Raw genomic sequence first — 11,035 nt, forward strand, 5'->3', positions numbered from 1 at the left:
AAAAAAAAATGGTATCTGTTTCGCGCGGTTCCGCAAAAAAATCAGGTTCATTTTGTATACACTGCAGTTTCAGTTCAACATAACTACAGTTTCATTTTGATATAACTACAGTTTCATTCGATATTTATCACACAAATATGTGAAAATGTTATTTAATTTTATTTTATATACACTATAGTTTCATTAAAACACAATTACATGATCATTTCGATATAACTACAGCTTCATTGCACAATATACACTCAAATATGTAAAATGTTATTCGGTTTCATTTTATATACACTGCAATTTGATTTCAACACAATTACAGTATCATTTTGATATAACTACAGTTTCGCTGGGTAATATATATACTCAAATATGTGAAATTGTTATTCAGTTTCATTTTGTACACACTGCAGTTTCATTTTAACACAACTACAATTTTATTTCATTTCAATTGCAGTTTCACTTGATAATATAAAAATAATATGTGAGGCAATGTCAGTTTAGATACACTGCAGTTTCAGTTGATAATTAATACACCAAACATGCACGCTCCGTTAACTCTAACGAGACGCCGTTTCTTTACTAAAAGAAATGACGCCATTTTTTACTACGCGAGCCGACCAGATGTTCGTATATAGTTTAACTTATTATTATCAAAGCACTACCGATCCATCCTTAACCCATTTAAGTTAGAGTTGCTACCTTCTTACTTTCATTTAATTTGGATTTGGTTAACTGATGTTACCAGGAATTGATTTGCATCCATCCATTAATTAAGTTAACCAATTAACCATATTAAATAATTAGTTTTAGTTCAATGATCTGCTTTCAAATTCTAAAATTTTCAATTATTAGCTAATTTGATCAAAATTTTGGTTATCATTAAATTTACCCAAAATTCAACCAAATATAAAAGGGAGAAGTGTCAAATAGGCTCATGTACTATTGTCAAGTGCTCAATTCCCACCATGAACTAAATTAAAAGCTAATTAACCACACTTACCTACTAAATTTGTTCAATTAATTTTTATTTTTTTGTAGGTAATTGATTTTTTTTTTTTTTTTTGCAGGTTACCAATTCAATTATTAAAAAAAATTCAAAATAATTTAAAAATTATTTTAAAAAAAAGACTACAGCCACCGGCTGTCCGGCGAGGACAGCCGGTGGCTGTATTCTTTTATTTTATTTTATTTTGTTTTATTTATTTTAATAATTAAATAGGTAACCTGTTATTAATCTGTAAAAAAAGTCAATTGAACAAATTTAACTCGTAAATGGACCTATTTGACACTTAATTTAGTTCGTGGTGAAAATTGAACACTTCGCAGTAGTAGATGACCCTATTTGACACTTGTGCCAATATAAACTCGGCTTATATTACATCATCCATAATCATTCTATTTTGTATAAACTTGACTAGGGTGTATACAATCATGACTTTTGTGAATTTTTAAAGATTTTAAAATGATGAATTTTATAGATTTTAAAGATTTTTCATAGACTCTTTATAGAATTTTGTATGAATCTATAAAAGTTTTATACCACAAATGCTTATAATCATTTATTGACTTTTACAAACTTTTTTATTTAAAAAATCTACAAAAATCATTATAATTCTAAATTGAATACACCATACAACTATCATTGATTTATATTAATGCTCATTAATTGTTTTAATTTTATTTGAAAATTTGTTATAATATATCATATATTTTAAAAGATTTTAAATAAATTTATGTATTCAAGTTGGAAAACAAAAAAAAAAAAAAAAAACCATTTTTAATTTGGTTGCCACAAAAATAGAGTATTCTATAAGTTTAAAAATAATATCAATTTTAGGGTACGAATTAAAACACTTATTTTTTTAGAAAAATTATCTATGGTAGGCTTGCTTTCATTGATTTCTGTTAATACTTACGGAGTATTATTTATATTTTAAATTTCTTTAAAAAAAATTATGATTTAACATATATTTTGATAGATATTATATAAATTAATGTATTGTAATTAACTAGTTCAAATTTGATTGCCACAAATATATATAGTGTACCATAATTTTAAACGCAATATCACTTTTCACTAAATGATATAATATTACAAGAAAAATAGTACGGAGTAATACTAAGGATGGGAAGATATAAACAATATATTCAACTATGCTTTTACCTATATATTAGTGTACTTTGTTGGGAAGATATAAACAATAATGAATAAAAAATAATCTATAGAATTTAGAGGAAAAAGAGTTTGTAATGTTTAGGGGAGAGAAAAAGTTTGTAGAGTTTAGACATGAAGAAAAAAGTAATATGTTAAATTTTTTTGAATACTACTAACTCTACTACAATGCAGTATAAAGTCAATATCGACTTCGTTGAGACTCGATTCCACAACCTCCCTTATAAGGCCGAGAGCAACTTGGTGTCATTGGACTACAACTCTACAAGGTCCTTGGTAGTAATATGTTGAATTTAGATATAAGATTTGTAGAGATTAAATATTGAGAAAAAAAAAAAAAAAAAAAAAAGAAAAAAAAGATCAGAGTTTAGATAGGGATAAAAAGCATTCAGAGTTACGGTGGTGTTTTGGTTGCAAAAAAATTCCAAGAGTGATCATGCAAGCATACCTTGGAGAAATTAATTAAAACTCCTCATAAAGATAATAATTCTGAAAAACCTCTAAGATGTTGGCTCCGGGCAATACATGCATACATGCAGTACCAACATAGTCGACCGGATCAATTTATACTATAAAAGTGTATTATTTTTTATCTATCAAGATTTGATAGGATAGAGACTAATTAACTATGGTGTTTGTTTGGGTTTTGGATAGGAACCATGGCATTTGTGAGTATGACGACTTGCTCATTAGCTGCAGACATGATAAAATATTTGATGGGAGAATATCACATGGACATGGTTTCTGGCTCTAATTTGATCTATTTTTGGTCTGCAATTACATTCATTGTACCTGTAACCGGAGCCATCTTGGCGGATTCTTTGATGGGCCGATTTCAAGTGATAGGAATCGCATCTATCATTGGCCTTATGGTAAGGTTTTCACACCTATTATTTCTTCTAAAGTAGTGAAACACTATATGGTAACTTAGCCAAGGTTAAGGACACAAACTTTAATCACAAGGTAACAAGTTTGAGCTGGTCAGTTGTCACCCCAGTCAAGATGGCTAAGGATACAAATTTGTAATCAAAAGATCATGAGTTTGAATCCCAGCCCTCTTGGTTTAAACTGATTAGTTATGGCAAACTAGGCTAGTTTATCTCATTATTTTCTTTTGACCGCAATGGTCACAAGACGAGATTTACCCCGTGCACACCTCAGCCAAATCACGAATTCGAATTTCAATCCTCTTGGTTTAAACTGGCCCGTTATAGACAACCTAAACTGGTTTACCTCCTTGCGTCTTTTGCTTGCTAGGATTACGAGTTCGAATTCGGCTAGTTTACCTCCTTATTTTCTTTTGACCGCTACCATCAGAAGGCCAGATTACCTCCTTATTTTCTTTTGACCGTTAAGGTCACAAGACGAGATTTATCCCATTCAATTCACATCTCAATCAAGATGGCTAAGGATACAAACTTGTAATTACAAAATTCCGAGTTCGAATCCCAACCCTCTTAGTTTAAACTGGCCAGTTATGAACAACTTAAACTGGTTTATCTCCTTGGTCTTTTGCTTGCTACGATCACAAGTTCGAATTCCAACCCTCTTAATTTAAACTAGCCACTTGACAACCTAGACTGGTTGACCCCAAAAGTGAAACACTAAAACAGTAAATATGAATGTTTGAGATTATTACATATATAATTGTTTGGGATGTATTGAAGGGAATGGTTCTTCTTTGGTTACCAACTGTGATCCCGCATGCAAAACCTGGCCCATGCAGCGACTCCTGCAGCTCTGCCACAACTTTCCAACTCCTTCTTTTGTGTACCTCTTTGGTTCTGTTGTCATTTGGATCTGGTGGAGTATTTTCCTGTTTGTTGTCGTTCGGAGCGGATCAGTTGAAGCAAATCCAGAAGAATGGTGGTGCAATGGAGAGCTATTTCAGCTGGTACTATGCCATGTTTGCTTTGTGTGAAGTAGTTGCTCTGACCTGTCTGGTTTATATCCAGGAGAATGCTGGGTGGAAAATAGGCTATGGCATTCTTGTTGTGTTCATGCTCTTTGCAGCTCTCTCTTTCTTTCTGGGTTCTCCCTTCTATGTGAAACAAAATGCCAAAAGAAGCTTAATCCCTGGGTTGCTTAAAGTGATTGTAGCCTCTTGCACAAACAGACACCTCAAATTTTCTTCAGGAAATACTCAAATAGGTTACCATCACAACAGTTCCACTACCATGGATCACCCAAGTGAAAGACTCAGGTACGGTAAATCATTATATTGAATTTACTGATTAAATTTCTTTCTTGTATCTCAATTCATACATGTTGGGCGGAGGTCAATAAGGGTCAAGCCCAGCACCATGTGACTATAGAACAATCATTATTTATGGTCCACACAAGCTGTATGGACTATATTTTGTATACCGTAAAATAATGTAGATTCAGTACAAAAATAATGTACTTTTAGTATATTAAAAATGTACATTATTTGTGTACTGAATATACATTATATTGTATAGTGTACATTCAGTACACAAATAATGTACTTTTAATATTTTAAAAATGTATTTTTTGTTATATATGGTCACGGTACACAGCACTGTGTGGACCATGGTCCACACAATAATTGGCCGCTATTGAGGGATTGTTGGGCAGAAGCTAGTAAAGGGCCAAGTCCAGCATCATGTGACTAGAGAAACTGTTGGGTTGAGGCTAGTAAAAGACCAAGTTGAGTACCTTGGCTCTCAAAAATGTGTGGCAATATAAAGAAATAAAGTTGTGCTAGTGCTACTAGCTAACAAATGATATTAGAGTCAAGTTCTGTCTCATGCTGGGAGGGAATTGATGGTGGAGGTCGATAAGGGCCAAATCGAACACCTTATCGAAAATGTATGGCAGTATACGAAAAGAAAGTTGCGTCTAGATCCTAACAAAACAAACAGCATTATATACAAATTTTTATTTTATTTAGGTTTCTGAATAAGGCTTGCATCATACAAGATCCCCAACAAGACTTGAACTCAGATGGAACAGCAATAGATCCCTGGAGGCTTTGCACTGTGGATCAAGTAGAGGAGCTAAAGGCAATACTGAGGGTTATCCCAATATGGTTCACAGGTGTGATAATGTCTGTGGATTTCTGTCAATCTTCTTTTGCAGTCCTCCAAGCAACCACACTGGATCGCCATATCTTCAGTTCCAACTTTGAAATCCCAGCAGGCTCAGTAGGCTTATTTGGAGTTGGGTTCTCCTTTATCTGGATAGTATTATACGACAGACTACTCCTGCCTGTAGCATCAAGAATTAGAGGAAACACAGTCCATTTTGGCACCAAATCAAGAATGGGATTTGGGATCTTTATGTCCTTCTGGTATGCAGTCATGGTGGGCAAAGTCGAGAGCATCCGACGAAGCCTTGCAATCAAACAGGAACACTCATCAGACAACCTCGGAGATAGTAAAATGTCAATACTATGGATAGTACCGCAGTATGCGCTCAAGGGAATCGCAGTGGGATCCAATGCTGTGGCGCAAAACCAGTTCTTCATTTCTGAATTTCCCCGAAGCATGTCGACTATAGCTTCCAGTCTTTACGCGCTTGGCTATTCCCTCGCGAGCTTGCTAGCGAGTTTGCTGATGAGCAGCATCAGCGAATTGAGCAGAAGTAGAGGAAATGGGAGTTGGATAACAAGCGATATAAACGAGGGTCACTATGATTACTTCTACTGGGTTCTTGCTGGGTTAAGCATGGTTAACTTTCTCCTGTTCCTCATTTGTAGCAGGTCTTATGGTCCTTCTAAAGACGAGAAACCAGTGGCCATGGAGGAGGATTGAAAAAGAACAGGAGTCGTAAAACAAGTCAACTAGGAACATATATATGATGCATGGTCTTAACATGCATATGGTATATACATTAGACATAAATAATCGATACTGAATAATTGTATACTGAAACCTGACTTCATATAAGCAGATAATTTTGTTGACATGGACAGAACTACTATGAGGCAATGGAGGCAGCTGTCTCTACTCCCCCACCCCAACCCTTATATATATATATATATATATATATATATATATATATATATATATATATATATATTATTAAATGTTATATAAAATTTTGTTTAAAGTACTCAACAAATTTTTGTTGATTAAGATGTCATGTGCATTTTTATTTTACATTATTATTATTATTATTATTATTATTATTATTATTATTATTATTATTATTATTATTATTATTATTATTATTATCCTACAAATCATCTAATCTTACCCAAAAAAAAAAAAAAAAAAAAAAAAAAAAAAACCTATGATATTTGTCCCTCTCGACCAAGAGTCAAAAAAACCCTATTGACCCAAGAGTCAAAAAAACGAAGTTCTATTTATTATTGAACAAAAAAGCATTAGAAAAACAAAATTAGAGATTTACAACATCACAGTTTTGTGAGCGTATGCACAGCGCCGGAATCGCACCATGTCAAGATAATGCTTTGTAGGATAATAATTTGTTTTTTTTTTTTTACTATTGGTTAAGAGGGTCAAATATTTTAGGTTTTTTTAATTTTTTTTTTAGGATTAAATGCTTCGTGGATAATAATAATAATAATAATAATAATAATAATAATAATAATAAATACACATGACATCCTAATCAACAAAAACTGTTTTTGTTAGTAACCTGTTAAAAATGCTAATTGCACTTTTTTTCCAAGTTCATGGATTTGTTTGGAGCTTAGTCGAGTTTGATGGCTTAATTGCTATCTCCAAATAGTTCAAAGATATGGTCATAGACTCTCATAGGTTCAAATCTCATTAACAACCATTTTCCTTATCTTCACTTGTTCATTTTATCTCTTTCATTCCTTCTCAAGATAAATTAAATATTTTTAGTCTACTTTTAAGAATCATTTAATTTGTTAATTAAATGCTCTTCTAGTCTACTTTTATGAATCATTTAATTAATAGTAATTATTGATATAGTGGTGTCAAGTACTTACATATATTTTATGTCTTATATTAATAGGTGTGTCAATGCAACAAGCATATTAAGTGGAAGGAAACAAAGTCGTCCACCAAAATGGACTACATATTTGGTAAGTACTTCAAACACTTTGTAAAACTACATATATCTTATTCTTTTTTAAAAAAAAAAAATCTTATTGTACTGTAATTCAAATGTAGTGTGCCATACAAAGAGGAATTGAACTACCGAATGCGGCTATTATGCGATGAAATTCATGTTAGAAATTGTTTCCAGTCATGCATACAAAGGAATGAATAAGGCAAGTAACTTAATAAAATATATTTTTTCTTCAATTTTTTGAAAATACTAGCTTATTGATTATTTATCTCTTTTCAACTTTGTAGAGTTTGGAGAGACAAGGAATATTGTCCTACAATCAACAAGAGATTGATGAAGTTAGAGACGTTGCTGTTGGAAAATTCATGAGTTGGTCCAAAGCTACGCAACATACTTTGTCCAATTATTTTTAATATTGTGTGGTTGCTAGTTTTCACTCAAATGAGTGAATCTCATTCGTTAAGAAAGAGTGGTCCAGCACTGTTTTTGGATTTGGATGGCTGAGAAGTGAAGCCTATGTTAGTATATAAGGGGCCCTTCCCTTGTTCATTAAAACACACCTCCAATCACTTCTTTTCTCCCTTCGAGTTATAGTCTGAGCAAAGTCAGGTTCACCTACGCTATAGTTGGTGTTAACTAAGCGTAGTTGGTCTGTGTAGCCTGTCGAAAGCGTGCCAGAGTTCTGACTGCACCGGCACCGGGAAAATAACGCTTTTAAGGTAGTGTTATTATAACACGTCACAGATTTCCCTTCTACCATACACCCGTTGTGTCCGTGCTTCTTAAAAGGTTTCCCGCCCGCACGTTGACGTTGCGAATATTCTCCAACAGTTAAAAGCGTTACTTATAGCAACAATCACTACTCGAATCATGGCGCATATTATAAATAATTTTTGGCGACATGATGGTGTAGCAACAACAGAGATTAGCAGTGGAAGGCAGCAGCTTCATACAGAACAATACTAGTGAAGCACACTGCTTCGACTTATGTGTAACCTTTAACCAAGGAGTACAACTGGAATAATTATTGGGTTCATATCGAAGCTTTGACCATACTCCGATGAGGTTTGTCTCCTCATATTCTAATATGGCACATGTAATTTATATGATTATAGGCTACTATCATATGCAAATGATTATTTTGAGCATTAGTTTGTCATATATTATTGGGCATTGACCATATTCTCTGAAAACTATCATAATGACATAATTTAGAATATGGTTTGCCTATATCTTTGCATCCAATTGATTATTATTTTTTTAGAGCATGTGAAACGTGAAATATATATTGTGACAAGCATTTTAGAAATCACCATTTCATATTTTGTATGGTGAGTGCTTTGAATATTATAGAGAAAATTAACAGCGGTGTACACAAAAAAACTAAGTGAATTGTTATTATTCACATGTATGAGCTTTATGATTTTGTTGTATTAGAAGTGTTGATTTTACACTACTACTAAGTGATTAAATCATCAATCTGATATAAATTAAAGCTTATAAATTGTGTACTTATGCACATGTCAATTTATAACATTATGTGTTATTATTGTGGATATGTTACAAACTATTACACTATTTGATGAGATACATATATATTTTACAATCACATAATCTTCAATATTTGAATTGTGTACTGAGTTTGATTTCAAAGGCTTTACTAACATTTATGGTGTAGCATGGAACAGTCATCATTCTTAAATACTCTGTCTAGGAAGATGGTTCTTAAGAAAACTTCGGTTTCACCACTCGACTTGCCAGTTTTTAAGAAGTAGGTGTTAATCATGCAGGCTGTTAGAGTGTCACTTGATCTTCACATGAAATGAGGTTGACTTTTATATGTTGTTAAACAATCAAAGCCTTGCAATAGAAATTGTTGAAGTACTGCAATAGTAATGTTGATCTGCATCATATGAATGCTTAATATGAGTTTTGTTTTTCTTTTTTTGCTCAAGTGAAAGAAACGTTGTATAGGTGGAATAACTTTGGGTGTTAAAGTTATACTCGTTGAATTCACCTTGTTGAAATATATCCCTAATAAATGTCAATTTGAACATATTCATTGCATATGAGATTAAGAATATTATGTGAAATTTGTGATTATGTTGTCCAACTTGAAGCAGCATGCAGACAACATAATCTATGTGGCTTACTAACAATGAGCATTTATACATATTATTTAAATTCTTGGTTGAGTCATTTTGAAAGACCTATAATTCCTGTTTAAAGGGTAATTATGATGAGTTGAGATAACCAAGTTTGTTGAAATATATTCAACTATTGAGTATGTGTTAGCTAAAGTACGAAGCTGCTGTAATGTTTTACAAAGCAAATCTGAAGCCCGCAAACAGTGGTATGAGAAGTTTCATAAGACACTTATGGATCTGGGCTACACGCTAAACAGATCATATGCGTGTCTATACTCAAAAAAGGTAGACTCAAGTGTTGTGCTTATATGCATCTATGTGGATGACATGCTAATATTTAGCCACATATAGATGCTATAAAAGAGACTAAACAGTCACTATGTGATAAGTTTGACATGAAGGATCTAGGGGAGGCGATGTGATACTTGGAGTAAAAGTCATAAAATTCAAGAATGGCTACAAGCTATCATCTACAAGGTCACTATACAGAGAAGCTATTAAGGAAGTTTAATAGCTTCGAAGTGACTCCTGCACAAACTCCCTATGATTCGAGCGTAAAACTGTAAAAAAAAAAAAAAAATAAAAAATAAAAAATAAAAAAATAACACACAATGAGACGGGTGTGTCACAAGAAGAACCTGCATAATGGGTGCTGATGTGTGCACATGAGTTCAAAACTACCTCTCCTTGGCTAGTTCAAGATTCAATTCACTACTAAGGAGAAAGTTACTCAAGGCACTACGTGTCAGTTTAAGGTCTAAACCATTGACATTAAGGTCAGCGCTCACTTCCCCTCAAACATCTACTTCCTTCAAACTTGTTTGAATGTGTGGGGGTTAGTCATTGAATTATTGATGGAATGACTTAAAGCCCATGAGGTGATGAATTCGTGGTGGATCTCACTTTTGTGGTCAAACGAAGCTATGAAAAGAATCACAAAGTAGTACACTAATCGGTCGATCGCGATCATTCCTATAATGTGTGTACTTGTGAGGTTGAGCTAAAACGCTTAATGAATTTATAACCCTATGAGATGGTGGTCCTATTGAGATGGACTTAACGAATTCACCGCATAATGCTTGAGTACAAAAGTCTCTTAATGATTTATACTCAATTGGGGTGGTCTATTTAGAGATAGACCTAACGAGACCCTTGACTTGAGTGAAAAATGGTTAACTGCCTCTTATGAAAGATAATGGGGATATTCCAATAAGCTGATGGCTAAGAAATATGTTGATAAACGTGGAGTTGTGGGGGTGTCTAGTTAACACCTTCACTACATATACATTGTGATTCACAAACTGTCATTTGCATTGCAAAGAACAGTGCCCATGATAGAAAGAAAAGACTTATAACTGATTTATGTCTTTAACTACTCTATAAGCCTTTAAAGGTGGTCTATACTGAGATAGACTTGTTAGAGTTAAAAGTCTATATTGAGATGGACTTGAAAAGACATAAAAATCTATAATGCAATAAGACTTGTCAGGGTTAAAAGTCTATAGTGAGATAGACTTTGACAGGGTGGAGGTCTATATTAAGATAGACATAACAGACTTGAATACTAAGGGTATTCATAAGAAGTCAAAGAGTTTGACTTTCGTAGAACCTGCTACTTAGAGTTGGTGTGTGCATTAGAGTTCAAAATTTATCTAACCAGTGAGTTCAAGATTCATATCACTCTCGGAAGAAATTA

At 33.1% G+C, this 11,035-nt stretch overlaps 1 protein-coding gene across 1 annotated transcript; it reads left to right on the forward strand.

The window, feature by feature from the left end:
• The first annotated feature begins 4,051 nt into the window (after positions 1 to 4,051).
• Positions 4,052 to 6,078, forward strand: LOC109190914 (protein NRT1/ PTR FAMILY 1.2-like). The gene is made up of 2 exons (XM_019341517.1): positions 4,052 to 4,367; positions 5,079 to 6,078. Exons 1-2 carry the CDS (start codon positions 4,069 to 4,071, stop codon positions 5,938 to 5,940), a joined length of 1,161 nt encoding a protein of 386 aa, XP_019197062.1. The 5' UTR covers positions 4,052 to 4,068; the 3' UTR covers positions 5,941 to 6,078.
• The last annotated feature ends 4,957 nt before the right edge of the window (positions 6,079 to 11,035 follow it).

This window comes from Ipomoea nil, unplaced genomic scaffold (assembly GCF_001879475.1).
Source record: "Ipomoea nil cultivar Tokyo-kokei standard unplaced genomic scaffold, Asagao_1.1 scaffold1596, whole genome shotgun sequence".
NCBI lineage: Eukaryota > Viridiplantae > Streptophyta > Magnoliopsida > Solanales > Convolvulaceae > Ipomoea > Ipomoea nil.